At 47.8% G+C, this 20337-nt stretch overlaps 1 protein-coding gene across 1 annotated transcript in view; it reads right to left on the bottom strand.

Moving 5' to 3' along the window:
- The window catches only part of CCL17 (chemokine (C-C motif) ligand 17), a 3140-nt gene extending 2156 nt beyond the window's left edge, over window positions 1–984 (bottom strand). The window contains exon 1 of the mRNA XM_006897142.1: window positions 915–984. Within this exon, the coding sequence (XP_006897204.1) occupies window positions 915–984 (70 nt within the window). The remainder of the gene's footprint in view (window positions 1–914) is intronic.
- Window positions 985–20337: the final 19353 nt, after the last annotated feature.

The raw sequence follows: 20337 nt of genomic DNA, 5'->3' as shown, positions 1-20337 counted from the left end.
GTCTGTGTGTGTATTGGGGAAGGTCTGAGTGTGAGATCCATGTGTTATAGGGTATGTGTCTGGGAATGTGAGGAGTCAGGAGTCTGTGTATGTGTGATTGGGTGGCAGGGGTGTGTGAGATGACCTGTGTGTTGGAATGTGAGTGTACCTGTGTGTGCACCGTGGGTTTGCCTGTGGATCTAGGGGTATGTGTGTGCAGATGTAGCACACACTCAGCTAACAGCCCAGACCACCGCACCCTCACCGTGGGCTGGGGTCTGGGCTGGGTCTCTCCGTGAAGCAGGCCCTGCAGTCTTCTCAGCACACCTGTGACAGGGACTGTCACTAACCCATTTTACAGATAACAACATGGAGGCCACTCATTTTGTTTAAGAAAAACTCCCCACCAGCTGGAAATAGAGGCATTGAGGAAGGGTGGCTTTATCTAATATTGCGTGGGAGTTTTCTAAGAAGTCCCCTACCCCAGACCCATGGCCTGCCTTGACAGACTCCCCAGCCTGCTGCAGTTATAGCGGGACGTACAGTGAATTTTCAGGGTGACCCTCTTATTTGCTCGAGTGGGAAGATAACCCCAAAGGCTGCAGTTTTGTTTCTGTGTAGGACACTAAACCACTTTGCCCCTTAGACTCCTATTCTGATGCTTTTCTTTCCGACAGAATGACAGCCACTTCTCTTCACGTGTGCTTGAAAGCGGCCCTCCTGTGCCAACTCCCTCCTTCGAGAACTCATGCAAACAAGCTATCATGAACATGTTCACTTCCATGTCACACCGGCACCGCGCACCTGCCTTGCACCCTGGCATTGTTTCCCCTTTCATGCCTCTCCCCAGTTCTACACCTGCAGAACTTCCCCTGTGGAGCAGGGGAAGCCAGTGACCACTGAGCAGGCGTGCTGCCCCTCCCGGGCACTCTCACCTGCTTGGGCGTGCTGCCAAGGAGCTCCCAGGAGCAGGGCAGCCAGGAGCAGCATCCTCAGGGAGGTCATGGTGCTGAAAGCCAAGAGATGCCCGAGCTGTGGTGCCTTCTGCTCTGGGGACGCAGAGTAAAAGGGTGCAGACAACCTATTTAACTTCTTGGGGGGGGGGGTTCTTGCCCCGCCTCTGCCTCCCTGCCCCCCCATCCTTCCAGTTCTGGTTTCGCAGAAATCCAATCTTGGAATGTTTGTGGCTTTCCTAAGAATGGGACACGCTGGGGACAGAGGTGGGCTGTCAGGGGCTCTGACAGTGATACACTTCTCCTTTTCAAGAGAACATTTCTTGGTTCCTCTAGCAACAGAACTGCAAAGTCTCCATCCTGTCCTGAGTTCATCTCTCCAAGGCTGATGAGCTTGTATTGTGTGTGCCGCCCCGCTGGGGCCTGGTGGGAGCAGAGGGCACCAGCTGGGGGCTCAGTGGTGGTGCCCCCGGGGCTGGGAGCACCGCTGTGCTGTGTGTGCGCTGTCTGCAGGGAGGCCGAGAGACTTCGTCTGAATCTGGGCGGGGAGAAGGTCTGGGGTGGTTGTGTGTCCTCTCCCAAACTGAGCCTCAACCACAGAATTCATTGAGACTCGAGTCACCATGCCTGAGCGATGCGGACAACTCTGCTGGTTAATGGTTCGAATCCACCCAGAGGTGCCTTGAAAAGCAAGCCTGACAACTTCGAAAAAACAGCCCCCCCGTTTTTTCACCTTTGAGCGCAGGCCCACTCACTCTAACGCTCGTGCGTCCACCATGTGTGGACACAACAGCGCTTGGTTTAGAGGATGTGGAACCAGATTTTTCTGGATGCACAGTCCTTCCAGAACAGAGAGCCCGCAGCCCTGCCTGAGCCCCCCTGCCCCCTACACCTAGGCAGCGCCTTGTCTGAGCCCAGTCCCAGCAACGTGGACTTTCCATAAACCCTGCACAGGGCTTCCCCGCCCCAGGTCATTCCTGGGCCCCGCAGGAAGTGGCTTGGGGTGTTTATTAAAACAGAGGGGAATGCCCTGCTGGCCTCCAGGTGTGTGTCCACCCTCAGGGGACTCCGACGCTGCTTCATGGGGTCGAGGCCTGGCTCCAGCCTATCCCTGAGTGACCAGAGAAGCTCAGAGTGATGGCTCCTCTCTGCCTTCCCTCGCTCTCAAATTACATCAATAGTAATAATAACAACCAAACCCAACCACGCTCAGCAGCGACTCGCCTTCAGATTTCCAGGCCTGTGAGTCTTTATGGGAGGACACTATCCAGCTCTCTCCCACAGAGCAGCTAGTGGATTTGAACTGCCGATCTTCTAGTTAGCAGCTCCTTACGCTCCCAATAGCTGCCATTTGTTGAAGACTCTGCCAGGAGTGGTGCAGAGCACCATGTCACTCAGGCCCCATAGTGAGCAAGAGAGGGGGCACTGAAGGGACCCCGACAGGAAGTTCTTCCTCCCCCACAAGTCCGGGGGCTGCTTCTGGTCCTGGCGGGGGAGCCCTCTCCCTGCTTGTAGCACCATCCTCCCTGTCCCAAGACTCTCATCACCCAGCTGGGTGACCTCAGGCAGCTCACAGGTAATCTGGCCTTTGGTTCATCACCTGTAGAGGAAAGCTTGGACTGACTCGGGGACCCCATCTGAGATGCCTGGATCTGAGAAAGACGGGTGGGGGGGGGGGGGGAGAGGCGGGTCCTCCCTTGAAATGGCCCGGCCAGCTTTCCTGTGAGTCTCTTAGGATCCTGTTACTGCATTCTGTCCCTCGTCAGGCCGCAGCCCTGCCTATCTGAGCTGTTCTTTCTGACCTGGGATGGATGATGCCGCTGAGGGGTGAGCCAGGTGGCCCTCCTGTCTGTGGGCATGCGTGATGCCATTTTCCTGAAGAGTGAGGCATGGTACACCTCTTGTGGGACACCATAGGCATGTCATTCCCCTGAAATCAGAGAAGACAGGGTTGGGCCAGGAGCGTTGTAACTGGAAGGAGCCTGGGATCCACTTCAGAGGGGCCTGTGCCCAGAGGAAGCAGGAAGGTACTTGTTGTCAGGGCGGCTGAGCTGCTTCCCCCCTCCCCCGCCCCCACTTTCCCCAGAACAGCCATAGAAATGATCAAAAAGCAGCTGCGACTCTGCTTATCTCTGTTAGGGCTGCAAAGCTATTCCACCTCCCTTTCCCAGGACCCCTGACTTGCTACCTTAACTTGTACCAAGCAGCTACGAACATCCTAACTCCCAATTTCCTACTCTAACTTTAAGTAGCTGCTGGTCTCTACTTTAAAGCCAACCCGGCAGTTTCTCCTCAATACACTGTCTCTCTTGGCCTGAACTGGGTTCTGTCCTTCCTTGGTAACCTTACACATGTCTCTGCTGACCTGTGTCGCACAGGGAAGGGACAGATGCCTCTTGTCTGTGAGACGTGGATAACTGCCTGTTCTCTCCGGGGTCAGGGGAAGGTGTCTCTTGGCCCTTCTTGTGATGAGTGTCCTCTGGCTACTGGGTCCCTTGGAACATCTCTACTTGCTACCAAGGCTGCCGGATGCTCCTGGTGCCAGACCATGACCCTAACTGGGATGCGCAGGCCCCCACTGCTAGGGAAATTCCCAGGGAGTGTTTTAATTCCCCTTCGTTCTGCTGCAGACTCTTTTCAGAGCTTTTTTTTTTTTTTACATAACTTTTCTCCAGAAAGACCCAAATTCCCCTATCACTGGGCGTTATCAGGACAGCAGCAGGCATGGAAGGTTCTGGACTAGCCCCAGGCTGGTGCTGGCTGCCAGGCAGGGGAGGGTGTGCCAATAGTGAGGCCCTGTGGGTGCCAGTCCTGGGTCAGGGGCCCAGGGAGGGCAGACCAGACCACGACCCTGCCCTTGGGGTTCACAGAAGGGTGGAATGGGGGAGCAAGGCCTGGCCCTTCAGGTGGATATGCAGGTGAGATGCCCCAGGGTGCCGAGAGGGTGCTTCTGAATAAGAGATTTGGAAAAGCTGTGTAGAAGGAACAACCAGTGAGCTGGGCCTTGTAGGCAGAAGGCTAATACAGAAAGAACATTGGTCATGGAGGAACCACTTAGTCAGATGTAGGTTGTCGGGCCAGTGTGAAACTCTAGGGGTGCATACCGCCTGATGCATCACATCAAGACCATGATCTGGTAGAGGCAGAGCTATCTGCCACCCTCGCCACAGTGACACCAAGCCATCACCATACCAGGCACCTGGTGGGCTTCTCGTGAGCATCTGTGAACTGAGATGGTGAGGCTGAGCGGGCAGCTGGGGGGAGAGGAGGATTGGGCCTTATCTGGATGCTAGTGGAGACCAGGGAAATTTTCAAGATGATTTTCTTACCAGGGGTTGGCCCAGCGTGTGTCCTCTTTGGTTCTCCCAGTTCTAAAATCAATCAAGGGGACCTTCCAGATCTGCTGTCCTGGGAGCTAGGTCTGGGGTGAGGCTGTGAGGACAGTGGAACTAGGAGGCCTGTCAGGGGGACAAAGATGCTTCATGGAGGAGCCAGCAGGGCTTGGGTGGGGTTGAGGGGAAGGGCTGCTCCTGCTTCAGGCGGTCAAGGAAAGCACGCACCCTCAGAACAGGGTGAAGGGAGCAGGGAGTGTGAGTAACAGGGCCGCTCTGCCCGGAGAGGGACTAGACTTGCCCGACTGGACTGCAGCCGAGAGAGAGAGAGAGAGAGAGAGAGAGAGAGAGAGAGAGAGAGAGAGGAGAGGAGAGAGAGATATGAGAGAGGGAGAGGGAGAGATGAGAGAGAGAGGTAGAAAGAGAGATAGAGATGAGAGAGGGAGAGGGAGAGAGATAGAGGGAGAAGGAGAGAGAGAGGGAGAGGGAGAGGGAGGAAAAGGGAGAAGGGGAGGGAGAGGGAGGGGGAGAGAGAGGTAGGTAGAGGGGGAGAGAGAGACAGAGGTAGAGCTAGAAACAGAGACAGTGACAGAGACAGAGATAGAGATGGAGATAGTGATAGAGATAGACAGAGGTAGAAGTAGAGGTAGAGGTAGAGGTAGAGGTAGAGGTAGAGGTAGAGGTAGAGAGAGATAGACAGACAGTGAGTGTCCACTTCTATGCTAGGTTCAGCCACTTTGAGCCTGATCCTGAGCCCAGGAGCTGCATATAACCAAGAATGCGGCTCAGTCAAAGCCCCGGGGCCACTGAGTAGCTGGTGTGAAAGCTTTTCCTCATCTTCAAATTGTACTTGACGGTTATCCAGAAGCAGGAGAAGAAGGCCAGGCTTACGACAGCTGAGGCTCCCAGGGCACCGTTGGTTTCATTGTTCTGACAGTTGAGGCCCTCCCTACCCATGGGGGAGAACCAGTGCTCAGGGCCAGCCCTGCCAAGGTATGAGGGCTCCTGATATTGCCTCCACTCCCAGTGTGTCCTCCTGTGCCCTGTCCCAAGAACCTGATGCGCTCGTTAGTGACCGGTGACTCAGGACGCATTGTCCTGATTCTTTAGGTCAGACACCTTGTCTCTAGGCTCCTTATTGTATCAATCACCAAGACCTGTGAATCGGCCACTACACACATCTTTAATCCCTTCACCGTTCACATTCATATGACTACCCTCTACCCTCCGACTTCATGCTGGGTCCCTCCCTCAGCTCCTGTCTCGCGTTCCTTCTAGTCTGTTCTCCTCACTAACGCTCATCAGTTTCTCTTTCTAAATCCTCTCACATCCCCCACTTGCCCTCAGGAGGAAGCCTCCTGCCACCCACTGCTCCCGGCCCACCACTCACGTTGGTTATAGTCTAGCCACATAGAATCCCAGCAGCAGGAGCAGCCCTTCCCCTTATCCCACCCCAAGCCCTGCTGGCTCCTCCATGAAGCATCTTTGTCCCCCTGATGGGCCTCCTGGTTCCACTCACAGCCTCACCCCAGACCCAGCTCCCAGGACAGTAGATTTGGGAGGTCCCCTCGACTGGTTTCATAACTGGGAGAACCAAAGAGGATACGCTGGGCCCACGCCTGGTTCCTTGACAATGCCAAGCTCTCGTTGGTGCCAATCTTTGCACAGGCTATTCCTTGTCCTGTAAGACCCTTTCCTACCTCCTTACGTCCCACTTCCGTCCAACCCTCCCTGTCTTAGGATTGCTGCTTAAACTCTCACTTCTCCCCTGAGCTTCCCCCTTCTCTGCCCTCAGGTCACTGCCCTGTCACCGATCCCTTCCCCTTCGCAGTCCACTGGGATGCTTCAGTGAATGGCGCTCGCCATCTTCAGGAATCCTTTCCCTCTTGGCATCCCTTCTCCTTGACATCCGGGACCTGGCTCTCTGCTGGCCCCTCCTCTCAGCCACATCCCTGAGCCCTCCCACTCACCCCGGGTTCTCAGCACCCACCTCTATGAGGATACTTTGCAGCAGTTTGGGGATGAAGAACTAGCGTTTCTTACATTTTACAGATGAGAAAACTGGGACCAAAAAGAGCGGTTATGAAAACAGGTCTCAGGCACGCACAGAGCTCACGAATGGCCATGCGTGTTGGGATTCTGCCCTTGATTTTGTCTTCATTCCAGGCTCCTTGACTCCATCCATCACAGGTCTCGAACCCTGGGCTAGACACTTCCTAAATCTCTGTCCCTAATCCCAACCTGATATGCCACAGTCTAGCCTGGGCCCGGGTCCTGCCCGTTTCTGTGGCCCTGACCAGCTGCTTGTGGTCGTTCTTTTTTTTTTTTTTTTTTATTAATTTTAATGAAAGGTTACAGAGATTGTGGTCATTCTTGAGCTCACTGCCTTGCGGTTCCACACATGTCTGACTCCCAGCTCCTGAGGGGTGGAAATCGATCCCCTTGGGGTTCACTCAGAACAAGACATGCAGAACTGACCTCCTTCTTAAACTGTCTTCCCCTTTTCTGTTTAAACCAGAGTCATTCTCCACCTCCCTGTCTGTCTCGATAATCGGAAACTTTGACCTTGACTCATCCCTTGCTGCTTGCCCCCACATTGTATCGGACACCCACTCCACTCAGCTCTGCCTTCCAGTGGACGCTTGACTTCACTTCCTCCTCATTCCCGCTGGCTTAACTTTTGGACGGCAAGGTCCTGATGGTTTCAACAAATCCTGTGCTGATTTTCCCATCTCGTCTCTCCTGACTACATCTAGCCTGCACACCTGTGACTGACGGACCCTCTAAATGACTTCCAGCTTTCTTCCTCCTCCACCTGAAAGTCTCCTGCCCAGTTCTGGGGCCTCCCCTCCAATCGGATCCATTCCTCTCTATCCAACCTCGTGTCTAACAGTCACCTCTGAAAGGATCAGCGTGTGACATGGTTTGCTGCTCCCTTGTCCTTCTGAATCAGCCTCCCACCAACTATGAACAAACTCTCTGCATCTCCCAGCTGCCATATGTTATAAAGAAGTCAAGAATGGGGCCACTGTGCAGCCAGGCTTAGGACCAAAGTTATTGTTGTTGTTGTTATGTGCCGTCGAGTCGTTTGCAACTCATAGTGACCCTATGTACAACAGCCCTAAACCCTGCTCTAGCCTGTGCCAATAGCATTGCCTCTGACACACCCATCCCGATTATCCCAGTCACTGAATCAATCCACCTCACAGAGGGTCTTCCCCTCCTATGCTGTCCCTCTACCCTACCAAGAATTATGTCCCTCTCCAAGGACCTGTCTCTCCTTACAACATGTCCAAAGTATGTCAGACGAAGCCCCAGAATCCTTGCCTCCAAGGAGTAGCCTGGTTTAACCCTCTGTAGGATGGATCTGTTTGTTTTCTTGACAGTCCATGGAACATTCAATACTCATCTCCCAGCTGCCATATGTTATAAAGAAATCAATAACGGGGCCAACTGTGCAGCCAGGTTTAGGACCAAAGAGTCAGGTTTTACATTCCATTCTATCATTAATGGGGTGTGAAACCTTAGCACATGGCTTCTTCTGAGCCCCAGTTTCCACATCTGCACAGTGTAGATAACAATAGTAAATACGTTAGAGACTTCGGAGGACATGAACTGCCTTCAAGCACACATCTGGAAGACACTATGTGTCCCTGCTTATAACTATCGTATCATAAACTCCAGGCTTATATATCAAGCTGCCCTAGTCCATATCTCCCTTGCGTGCTAAGAAGCCTCTCAAACCCATCAACACAAGTCTGAAGCAGAATTGCTGTACCTTCTACCCTCATGCCTGCTCGTACCCCCATTCGTTGCCAGCCCCGTCTGTCTTTACACTCCGTGGTCCATCGAGTGGATAATTTTTATGGCTCAGCCTTTAAAACACTTCGTAACCCCTCACCTCTGCCTTGAACTCCTCCCCCCACCTGCTGGGCAGGCTACCTTCCTCCACGCGTGCTCGGTGACAGTCGGTTCTCAGCACAGCAGCTCCTCTGTCAGAATGTGGCTTTCCGTCTCACTCACAAAAGGTTGACAACCCTCAGTGGACATCAGACCCAGCATGCTTTGCGTCCTCACACCCTCATTTCTGCACCCTTGACCCAACACTGCTCTGGTCACATTGGCCTCCATGTAACCAGACTCATGGTCTTTGTCAGATGTCCACGCAGACTCTTCTTTTAGGCTGAAATAGTCTTTCTCCAGGGACACACAAGCCTCATCTCTTCACCTCCTTCCAATGTCTGCTTAAATGTCACCTTTTCAGTGAGGACTACCTCACTTAACATGCAGAGATCTGGGTTTGACTCCCTGCCAAGGCACCTCAAGCGCAGTGAGCACAGTGGGGGCTTGCATGTTAGTATGATACTAACCATGTTTCAGTTGAGCTTCCTGACTAACGATCAGGAAGAAAGACATGGAACTCTCACACTAAGAACTCCAGCCGTGGAAGTTACAGGGACCCATCCCAGCGGTTCAATCTCATTGTACATAGAATTGTGCCACGAATCAGGAGCTTGGCTTGGTGACCGCTTACAGAGAAAACAAAATCATATTTTAAATGACAAAAAGCCAACACCACCCATCTCCCTACGCAATCCTCTTTTCTTTTTTCTTTAACTGTGATTTTAATGAAAGTATATGGAAAGATCTGTGGCTCTCAGGCCTGATTTTAACTGTGTTTGGTCAAACATTCTTCTAAGTGGTATAGCACTGGTCTGTCCATTTGCTGTAGAGAGGTAACTTGTGGTTGCTGTGATGCTAAACACTGAGACACTAATGTGTCAAATGCAATGATGGTTACTCATGGTGGACAGTGTTTGGTGGAGCTCTCTGATTAAAACAAGCCTCTGTAAATTTTCACTGAAATTAATAACAAATTTAAATTTAAAAAAAAAGAATTAAGTTAGAGTAAGGATGGCAATGGATTTATAACTGCTCAGGCTAATAACACTATATCGTGGCATGGAGGAAGAATAGTGGAAATGTATCCACATTTACAATATTCCTCTTACCAAAACCATTTATGGAAAATAGGTACTGCATTGGAACATATATCTCTGGATTGGAAATGATGATATTGTTAATACTTCTAGCCTTAAGCTTAAAAGATTATAATGTTCAAAATTATTTGTTATACATTTGCTTTAATTTTTCCCTCTTTTAACAACTGGGATCTAGAGGGAAGAGAAAAGACCAGAGAATGGCCAAAATTATTGGGGCAGCTATTGCTGCCAGTTTAGGGCCTGTGTCAGGAAAAGGAAGTCTTACTCATATACAGTGCCACCCAAGGGTAATAAAGGAGGTCAGAATTGCTTCTACTGTGGAAAGCTGGGCCACTTCAGTAGACAGTGCCACAGACGAAAGCCACAGATAGGCAAGGGAGTAGAGAGGAAGCTCCCACTCACTTGCTTTAAGTGTGGCTCTGAAGGACACTTGGCCAAGGTGGCCTACATCAGGTCCTCGTGACAGACAGAACTGACAGGCCCCAGCTCCCAGCTGGAAACAAAAGAGGACGCTTCAACGATTTAGATCCTCCCAGAAGAGCTGTGGGTGAGCATTAACATTACTGGTAAATATATTCGTTTTCTCCTGGACACAGAGCCTACTAATTGGTCCTAAAAGGCTTCTGAGGTCCCACTCTTCTCACTATTTCGTAGTTGTTGGAATGAAAGGAAAACCTCATAAGCAGATCCTTACTTCACCTCTACCTTGCATGCGAACTTCCGAGTTGTAAAACAACCCAGTGGTAGATGGAATTTGCTCCAGGACTTAAGAACCATAAATGACATAGCTGAGCCTCTACATCTTGTGGTTCCTAACCTCTACACTATAATAGACAAAGTGCTAGTCTGTAGGACTTCTATTGTAAGAACCACCTTACCTCTGTAATTTGATTTGTGCCACTATTAGAACCTCTACTCGGAATATTATTGCTTTTCAATTTTTGACTCATGCACTTTTAACTTGTTAGTTAAATTTGTATCTTCTAGGCTGCAACACTTCCATGATACATCTTCAAGGATATGAACATGTACGGCTAAGCACAACTGATAACAGTGCATCTAAATTCCAAAATCAATCTCCATAATAGTCTATGTGTTTCCTACTGCCAAAGGGGCCCTTTAGAGTAGTGAGAGAAGACCTTCACCCTGAAACCCACAGTGTCCCTTTTCAGCAGGAAGTAGCTAAGAGAATACGCCATCCCCTTTTCCTTATGAATCAGGGTGAAGTCTCTCTCAGGGAGGAGTGATAGGGAATGGCAAGGGACACACTGACAAAGGAGATTAATCAGAACTGGCTTTGACAAGCACTGTGGCAATTGGACAATTAAAACAGACATTGGGGCGGGGGAAGAAGAACGAACTGGGGAGGAGGGTGGAGAAAACAGTGCAACAATGAATGAATGAAAACCCAAAATCTCTGTAAATGTTCATTAAAACTAATAAAATTTAATAATAATAATTAAAAAAAAACCAAACAAGCTTGGAAGCAGGAGTGGCATCCACTTCTGAAATAGCTTGCCTCCAGAAACTCTATGAACTTGGAGAAATAATGAAACTTACTCAGGTGTTCAGGTGTTTCATTTATAGAGTTGCTATGAGTCACCTACAACTTGACGGCAATTAACAATAGCAACATCTTTCCAAGATGGGGTTTTCACTCATTCCTTGATGCACACTGCCCTCCCTGCCTCTCCCTTCCTCCTTCCCCCATACACTTTGTAATGCACTTCTTGTCCAAGCTGTTTCCCTTTTCTGATATAAAACTCATCCTTCTCTAATACGTGGTGTTGGTGTTAGTTGCTATGAAGTCATTTCTGACTCACGATGCAGGAGAGAACTTCTCCAAAGGGCTTCAAGGCTGGGACCTGCGGGAGCCTTTCTGTGAAGACAGCCTTGGATGAGTTTGAACCACCCACAATCTGACTACTAATGCATATACCATTTATTATTTATTCTGTCTGCTGTTAACTGCCTCCCACCTGCACGCCTCTTTCCTACTAGAATATAAGTTCCACGAGAGAAATACCTTTACCTCTTTACTCTATATATATATATATATATATATATATATATATATATATATATACACACATACACACTTTAATGTAGGGAGCTCTGGTGGCCTAGTGGTAAGAATCTGTGCTGCAATCCTTAAGGCATGCAGTTTGAACCCACCAGCAGCTTCTCAGGAGCAGTGCAATTAACTGCCTCTGAAAACCCATGAAAGGGTCAGCTGCAGATCAGTTTTGACTCCACGGTACACAAAACAACAACAGTACATGGTAGGCCCTAAGTGCATACTTGATGAATTAATGAATGAACAAATTAAATGTATTGTTATTGAAGCGGAGAGCATAAACCCTTCTTGAATTACGCTCTGATGGATTGACTTCTCTTGATCTCTCTGTAATACTGGGCCTTGGACTTGGTTTCATGAAATCAGTTCCTTTTATTCATTGCTAGAGTCTAACGCTTTCTTTCCAGGAAACACTTGCTCCTGTCTCCTAGCTGCTTCACAGGCAGATCTTTAAAATCCTAACAGCCCTGGAGCAACTCGGGGCTGTGCTGCTGAGAGACACCTGAGGGCACCAGACCTGCTTTGCTGGAGGAGTCAGAAGGATGCCTGGTGGCCTGGCCGGGGAGACTTCCTGCCAGTAGGAACCTCTGTGCTGCAGAAGAAGGAGCCCTGGTAGTGCAGCGGTTAAGATGCTTGACTGTTAATCAGAAGCTCAGCATTTGAACCCAGCAGCACTTTCAAGGAATCCGTGGCAGTCCACTTCTTTGAAGACTGCAGAAACTCTATGGGGCAGTTCTACTCTGCCCTGTACGGTCGGTCCTATGAGTTGGAATCGGACGTACAGCCACAGACATGGCTTACTTTTCTCAGTGTTGCCAAGGAACATGTGTTCAGCACCAGGGTCAGCGCAAGAACCTGGCCTCCTGGGAAAAGAGAGCTGCAGGCTATTTCCACAGAGTCTCCGGCCAATCTGAAAGGACTCTGGGGGATTCTCCCCGTATTTCTGTCCAATCTCTGCCACTGCGAAGGATAGGAAGGGGGCCGCAGCTCAGCAACACTTCGAGATTCAGTGTGTGGCTCTGATAGCCAGTGCCAAGGCATTGCGAGAGAAAGAAGACTGAGCTCAGGATGTTTAAAAATGTGGGCAGAGAGTGAAGAACAAGCAGAGAGCCAGCAGGAGAGACCAGAACATCATTAGTTGATCAATGGAAATGCTTCAGAAAAGCCAGGGACTAGGAAAACACCCTTGTCATCATCAGAACTGAGCCCAGATGACCGTCCTGTGCTCAGATGCTCTGCTGTGGCCTCTGGGCTTAAGAGGTGCAGAAAAAGCGTGAAAGATGGCTGTCAGATCAACTAGCAAACAGTGGGTGCTTGGTCCATTTATTTCCTTGTCTGCCAATGTGGTCTTGAGCATATCTGTGCTCTAATGTATTCCAGAAAACCACACAAGTTTTAAGCTAGGTCCTGTAAGGAAGCAAAACCAGTATTGGCGCTGGTAGGTGCCATGGAGTTGACTACAACTCAGAGACCCTGTGAGCAGCGTTATCTGAACCCTGACCCCTTCTGAACCACCCTCAAGATCTCTGCCGTGCGTGAGCCCATTATTACAGTCACTGTAGCGGTTCTGTACCTTGGGCAGCTTCCTCTCTCTGGCTGACCCTTCTACTTTCTCCAGCTTGATGGGTTTCTCTAAGAACTGGCCTTCTCCTGACCACATGCCCAAAGTAGGTGAGCAAGAGTTTCACCACCCTCACCTCCAAGGAACACCCTGCTTGCACTCAGTTTTGTTTGTTCTTTTGGCAACGGAGGTATACTCAGTGTTTTCTATAGATGAGAGGAAACTGTCCATCTGCCCCCCAAGGAGTGGATTCAGACTGATGACCTTTTGGTTACCGCCCCAACACATGAGACACTATGCTACCAGGGATCTCACCATCAACATCCGTGGAAGCAGCAATCAAGAAATCAAACAATGCACTGCATTGGGTAAACCTGCTGCCAAGGATCTCTTTAAAGACCTCAAGAGTGAGGATGCCACATTAAAGACTAAGGTGGACTTTTCTATGAAGATGGTGCTGAAAGTAAAGAAGGAAGCCCCTGCCCCTCCCAAAACTGAAGCCAAAGCAAAGGCATTAAAGGCCAAGAAGGCGTCCTGAAGGGCGTCCACAGCCAAAAAAAAAAAAAGAAGATCCGCACGTCACCCACCTTCCAACAACCTAAGAAGCTGAGACTCCTAAGGCAGCCCAAATACCCCCGGAAGAGTGCCGCCAGGAGAAAGAAGCTTGACCACTATGCTGTCATCAAGTCTCCCCTGACCACTGAGTGAGCCATGAAGAAGATAGAAGAAAACAAACAACACACTTGTTTTCATTGTGGATGTCAAGGCCAACAAGCACCAACTTAAACAAGCTGTAAAGAAGCTCTGTGACATTGATGTGGCCACGGTCAACACTTTGATTAGGCCTGTTGGAGAGAAGAAGGCCTGTGTTCAACTTGCTCCTGATTATGATGCTTTGGATGTTGCCAACAAAATTGAGATCATCTAAACTGAGTCCAGCTGGCTAATTCTAAATACAAATTTTTCTCACAGAAAAAAAAGAAGACTAAGGTGGGAAAACAAGAGCATCAGAGGATGTGGGTGGCAATAGGTAGAACTCTATTTAGAATTGCTTTCCTATTCAATAACTTGCATTTTGACAGTGTTTGCAATCCCCACACGGATTCCATTTCTAGATCTCTTTCCTATCTCTTCTTGCTTTATTCTTGGGGCAAATGCAGCCCTTTCTGATGGTAAATGGTTGATTGTCTTAAGGAGTGTTGCTGCTCACCCCAGAGACCTGTCTTTGAGCTTAAAGTTAGACTTAGTGGGTCACAGACACTTGGATCTCTGACATGCCTTCCTGGGAGGTTTTTGTTTTTAGGATCATGTTTTTTTGTGGGTTGCTTTTTTTTTAATTGGAAAATTTAGGATCATGGGAAATTGGTATCAGCAGATCCATGGGCAAAGGGAATAAGTCTTAGTGGGCTCTGGATGTTCTTAAAGAAGAAAAGGGGTCATCTTCCCCTTGACAAAGTCAGCTTCTGACCATTGTTAAACTTTAAATTTTCTTTTTAAAAATAAAACTCAGAGAAGGGACAATTTCCTCCTGTACCAGTCAGATCTGATTTGACGGTACATGCCCAAAAAATAATAAAAAAATTTAAAAAAACCACACAACACAACTGAATTTAAAAAAATAAAGACAAAGATGGGGGGCAGGGAGAAAGGCAGGAATGTACAGAAATAATTAATCCAAAGAACAAATGAACCAAACCATGCAAATTCCAAATTCCAAGGCCCTGAGACCAGAACTAGAAAGTGTTCAGCTTATCAGTGTTACGGAATAAGAATCAATGTTATTGAGTTATAAATATTTGTGGTATTTGAGTGTGTATGTTTCTGCTCAGATACAATTAATCAGCTTACACCTGATTGCTGACACAATTGGAAATGCCCAAACAATTTACCCCCAGTTTGCAAGTAAATCACATACCAGGATCCAACTTTGGCTTTCAGGTAAATCACAAACACCCTCCAGGCTCCAACTTCGCCAAGCTAAAGGCTCACTCACAGGTAGGGCCAGACTGACTTTTAAATACAAAGGCCCACCCACCAGATCCTATTTACTACCCAAGAGGCTTCCCAGCCAAGCTGTTTGTAAATGAGATCAGATATAGTTAATCAGCTTACTTTTGATTGCTGACACAATTACAAATACCCAAACAAAACCACCACAGGCTTTCAAGTCAGTCACAAACACCTGCCAGGATCCAACTTCACCAAGCTAAAGACTTACTCACAGGTAGGACCAGACTAACTTTTAAAAACAAAGGCCCACCCACCCTATCCTGTTTACCTTTACAAGAGGCTTCTGACCCAAGGGAGATCTGATAGAGTTCATCAGCTTACAACACAGATGACACAACCTTACTTGCTGAAAGTTAGGAAGACTTGAAGCACTTGTTGCAGAAGACCAAGCAATGCAGCCTTCAGTATGGATTGAATCTCAATATCAAGAAAACAAAAATTCTTACCACTGGACCAATAGACAGTGTCATGATGAATGGAGAGGAAATTGAAACTGTCAACAGCTTCAATTTGCTTGGATCCACAATTAACACCCTTGGTACCAGCAGTCAGGAAACAAGGAGATGCATTGCACTGGGAAAACCTGCAGTTAGGGACCGCTCCACATTATTGAGTAGTGATGTCAGTTTGAGGACTAAGGTGCATCTGATTCAGGCTATAGTCTTTCCGATTACTAGCTATGCATCCAAGAGCTGGACAATGAATAAAGATGACAGAAAAAGAATAGATGCCTTTGAGCTGTGGTGTTGGAGAAGAGCTCTGAACATCCGATTGCATGGATGGCCAAGAGAATGAACAGATATGTCTTGGAGAGGGTGCAGCCAGAGTGCTCTTTGGAGGAAAGAATGATGAGGCTTCACCTTACATACTTTGGACATGTTGCTAGGATGGGCTATTCTATTCCTTGGAGAGGGACATGATGCTGGGAAGGGTGGAGGGTCAGCAAAGGAGAGGAAGACCCTCAACCAGGTAAATTGAAAGGATGACTGCTGCAATAGGCTCTTGTGTGTCAGGAACTGTGAGGCTGGCGCGGGACAGGACTGGGTTCACATCTTTTGTTCCCAAGGTCACTATGAGTCGTACTCAACATGATGGCACCTAACAACAACAACAACAACATATTTTCCCTATAATAAAAAAAAGAGAAGAGGGAAAAAAGCCTTTACAAATCTCTTAACACTGGCAAAGAAACAACAGATTACTGGCATGTTAAACCCTCTGTGCTTCAGGTAACATTTTTTAATCAGTTGTGTTATCAGTTGAGATAGGCCATTTGTTATGTTGTAATAACAAATAACCTCAAAACCTCAGTGGTTTAAAACTGCCCAAATTCATTCAGTTCCTCCTCATACCACACAGTTATCCGAGGTTAGCTGGACTCTTTCCCTGGCTCGAAACGAGTCATCCTCTCTCTGGAAGAATCGAGCAGCTGTTTTCTGGAATTCTAGAAGATTAGCCAGAAGGATAAGAAGCCAGGAAGGGCCTTAAACCATCAATTAAATGCTTGTGTTCGAACCATATATCATTTCTATTTTCAATCTGTTGCCCAGAACTGACCTTTTGGTCCCAACCTACCCCCAAGGGGTTAAGAAGAGCACCCCTCCTGCGCCCCCAGGAGATGTTGTCAACAACCTAAGGTGTTGAGGGCAATGCCATGAACAACAGATCAGAACCTAGCCTGATCTGGTGCCATGCTTTTCCTCTCTGATACAGACTGCCGATCACCGATCACCTTGTTGAAGGTCTCCTCTGCGGACCCTCCGCCTTTCCAAGCTCTATGCCTTTTTCCAAAGACTATCTCCTCCTAACAACGTGCTCAAAGTGAAAGAGAGCAATCCAGAAACACTCAGCGGCCTGACTACGCGAGGCTCCAAGGAAATGGAAACGGATAAACTTAACCTTTCTGATCACATTGAAGATGCAGATGTCCTGCTAGCTGATATCATAAATTTGGCCTTGGTCAAGGTCAGAAGTAGTTTGAGGGAGAATGTTTACATGGACCTAAATAGTATCCGGCAGCTTAGGAGAAAGGTTACTCTCACCTGGTTAACAATACCATAACATTTGTTACCCTATTTCATGAAAGTCAAGACAATTGCATTTCTTTAGAGGTAGCCCAGGATAGTGCTGATGGTTATATCTCAACGGCCACCCCCCCCCCAAAAAAAGGTGGCCTGGGGAGTAAGGAGTGGTGCTGGTAAGTCCAACCCCTCTAGCCGCCCCCTCGGGGGAAAGACGGTCTATCTCCCCTTGTGAAAGCTACAGCCTCCAAAAACCTGCAGGAGTCATGGAGCTATGAGTCAGTTCTGACATGATGGCAATGAGTATTTTGAGACTCTCCAGAAGTTTGGTGGTTCAAACCCACCCTGAAGCACATTGGTAGACAGAACTGTTAAACTGCTTGCTTGAAGGTCCGGTGGGCCAGCTCTGTTCAGGATGTACGGGGTCTCCAGGAATCGAACTGCCCCAGCAGAAGAGAAAGCCTGACCATTGTGCAGCCTTGTCCAAGCACCTCAAAGCAAAAGCAAATAGAAACAGGATAGGATGTTTTAGACCCTTGGTGCATTTCAAATACTAAATATGTTCTGTTAACCTTTTTTTTTTACAGAATAGAAAACTGGGGCTTAGAGCGGTTAAGTGATTTGCTCAAGGTCACACAGCTAGTAAGTACATGGAGCTTTTGAAGTGATATTCTGCTCCAGTAGCTAAAATACAAAATTCTCTTTGCAAAGAATTCTATTCTGTCCTCTACTGACGGTAAGAGAAGGCATTTGTTTCCTCCAGCTCGTTCCAGAACTCTTCTCACTTCATAGATCCATCTGCACTCAAATGAACTAGGTTAGGGAGTTCTCTCATTGGCTCAGATGCCTGAACGCTGCTGCCTGAGGAGGAAAGCCAGCTTAGCACTTGGTTTTTGTTCTTAAGTCCTTTCATCAGAAACATTATTTATCCAGGGAAGCATGTGACTAAAGCAAACAAAGCAAAGATAGTCTCCTGAGCTCCGTGTACACACAGACACAGACTCACATCCCACAGCTCGCTTGGATCTTGTTACTCATCCTCAAGCTGGAATTTCCCTGCCGTTCATTTCTGTGTTGTTCTGCTCAGCCTCACCCTTCGGGGGAATGTACAGAGGATACAGATGAGGGGAATGGAATCCACCACGAAGAGCAGCCACTGCCAGAGGGGCCCAGCACAGCCTGCAGAGGCTGACCAGTTCTGGTGAGGGGCCAGACCCCTTCATTTGGAGATAGGAGAGGGGGAGAGGGGGATGCAATAGCCAGAAGTGCAGGTTCCTAGAACTCAAACCTGGAGTCGGACGTCGCCAGGTCTGAAGTGAAACTCAAGAATCTTTTTAAATGTTAAGCACTTTTAAAAACTTAAACCCAAATGACCCCCTAAATCTTAAAATAATCTCAAGCTTGCTATCTCTCTCTCTCTCTCATTGTCCTCAAGTTGGAACCAGTCCTAGCTGACGCTCTAATGGGTTTTTATGACACACCCTTGCTTGCTGAAACTGAGGAGGACCTGAAGCGTTTGCTGCACATGGTCAAGGACTTGTAGTTTTCAATATGGATTGAAGCTCAACATTAAGAAAATAAAGATTCTCACCACTGGGCCAATCGGCAGCACTATAATAGATGGAGAAGAGAATGAGGTTGTTAGTGATTACAGCTTGCTTAACTCCACAATCAACACTCTTGGCACCAGCAGTCAGGAAATAAAAAATCAAATTGCACTGGGAAAAATCTGCTGTCAGAGAATACCAAAAAGCAATGATGTCAGTCTAGAGACTAAGGTGCGCCTGATGCAGGCCATGGTTTTCGCAATTACTTCTTGTGCATCAGAGAGCTGGACAATGACTAAGGATGACAGAAGAAGAATTGATGCCTTTCAGTTGTGGTGCTGGAGAAGAGTCTTGAACATACATACATACTGCCAAGAAAACAAATAGGTCTGTCTTGGAGAAGGTGAAACCAAGTTTCTCCCTGGAGGTTAGGATTTTGAAGCTCTGTCTCACTTACTTTGGACATGTGCCCAGGAGAGACTTGTCCTTAGAGAAGGACATCATACTCGGAAGGGTGGAGGTACAGTGTGGGAGAGGAAGACCCCTGATGAGATGGATTGATACAGTGACTGTGGCAGTGGGGTTTGGTGTGTCAGAGTTAGTGAAACTGGCTCAGGACAAGGAAGGGTTCAGAGCTGCTGTACATAGGATTGCTGTGGGTCATAGGACACTCGATGACACCTAACAACAAAAACAATCATTATAACTGAATTATAAATGTGGAAATTGTTGAAAACAACAATCGTTCTGTTGTGTATAACAAGGAGTGTGCACTTTTTAAGACTCTGTGCCTCACACTTCTAGAAGCAGTGACTAATTTCTGAGTTCTGGAGAAAGAGTCATATCCCACCTCTGCTGCTCACAAGCTGTGGGGCCTTGACCACAGTGTCACCTTCATCATTGATGAGATGGAAGAACTTAGCATATCACCTGGCTCGTCGTGATCATTAAAGAAACAATGGCTATTTCCGGAAGTAGCATATGATCAAGAACCAGTAGTGCTGAAGGAAGAAGTCTAAGCTACACTGAAGGTATTGTATAAAAAGAATAAATCCCCCAGAGGCACACGGTTCGAATCCACCAGATGCTCTGCCGGGGAAGGAGGGACAATCTCCTCCTGTACCAGTCAGATCCGATTTGACGGTACACACACAAAAAAAAATAATAAATAAATAAAAAAAGAATAAATCCTCAGGAACTGATGGAAGACTAGTTGAGATGTTTGAACAAACAAATGCAGCAGCCCTGGATCAGCTTACTAACTTAGGCCCACAAATTCGGAAAACAGCTACTTGGTTTGACTGGAAGAGATTCATATTTGTTTACATTTCCAAAAAAGGTGATCCAACAGAGTGCAGAAATTATCAAACAGTAATATTTTTTTAAATTTTATTTAATTTTCAAGTCAAATCAGGTCTAACTGGCACAGGAAGAGATTGCCCCTCCTTCTTCAAGCATCTGGTGGATTTGAACTGCACACCTTCAGAATTACAGTGCAGCTTCTTTTCCACTAGGCCACGAGAGCTCCCTCATAAACCAACAGTAAAATCTTACTACAAGTTCTTTTAAACGACTGGAACAGTACATCAACAGGAAGCTTCCAGAAATTCAAGACTCATCAACATCCTTTGTTATACAGATGACATAACCTCGCCTGCAGAAAGTCAAGATCTGAAGAAGATCAAAGGCCGTCACACTCAATCTGAGTTATGTCTCAACATCAAGAAAACAAAAACACTCACTACTAGAACAGTAGACAACATCATGACAGCTGGAGAAAGATGGAAATTGTTAAATATTTCTTCTTACTTGGATCCACAATTAACACCCATGGTAACAGCAGTCAAGAAACCA

This window comes from Elephantulus edwardii, unplaced genomic scaffold (genome assembly GCF_000299155.1).
Source record: "Elephantulus edwardii isolate Elephantulus edwardi_28Jun2011 unplaced genomic scaffold, EleEdw1.0 scaffold00201, whole genome shotgun sequence".
Classification (NCBI taxonomy): domain Eukaryota; kingdom Metazoa; phylum Chordata; class Mammalia; order Macroscelidea; family Macroscelididae; genus Elephantulus; species Elephantulus edwardii.
This window is presented reverse-complemented; position numbering and strand designations above follow the sequence as displayed.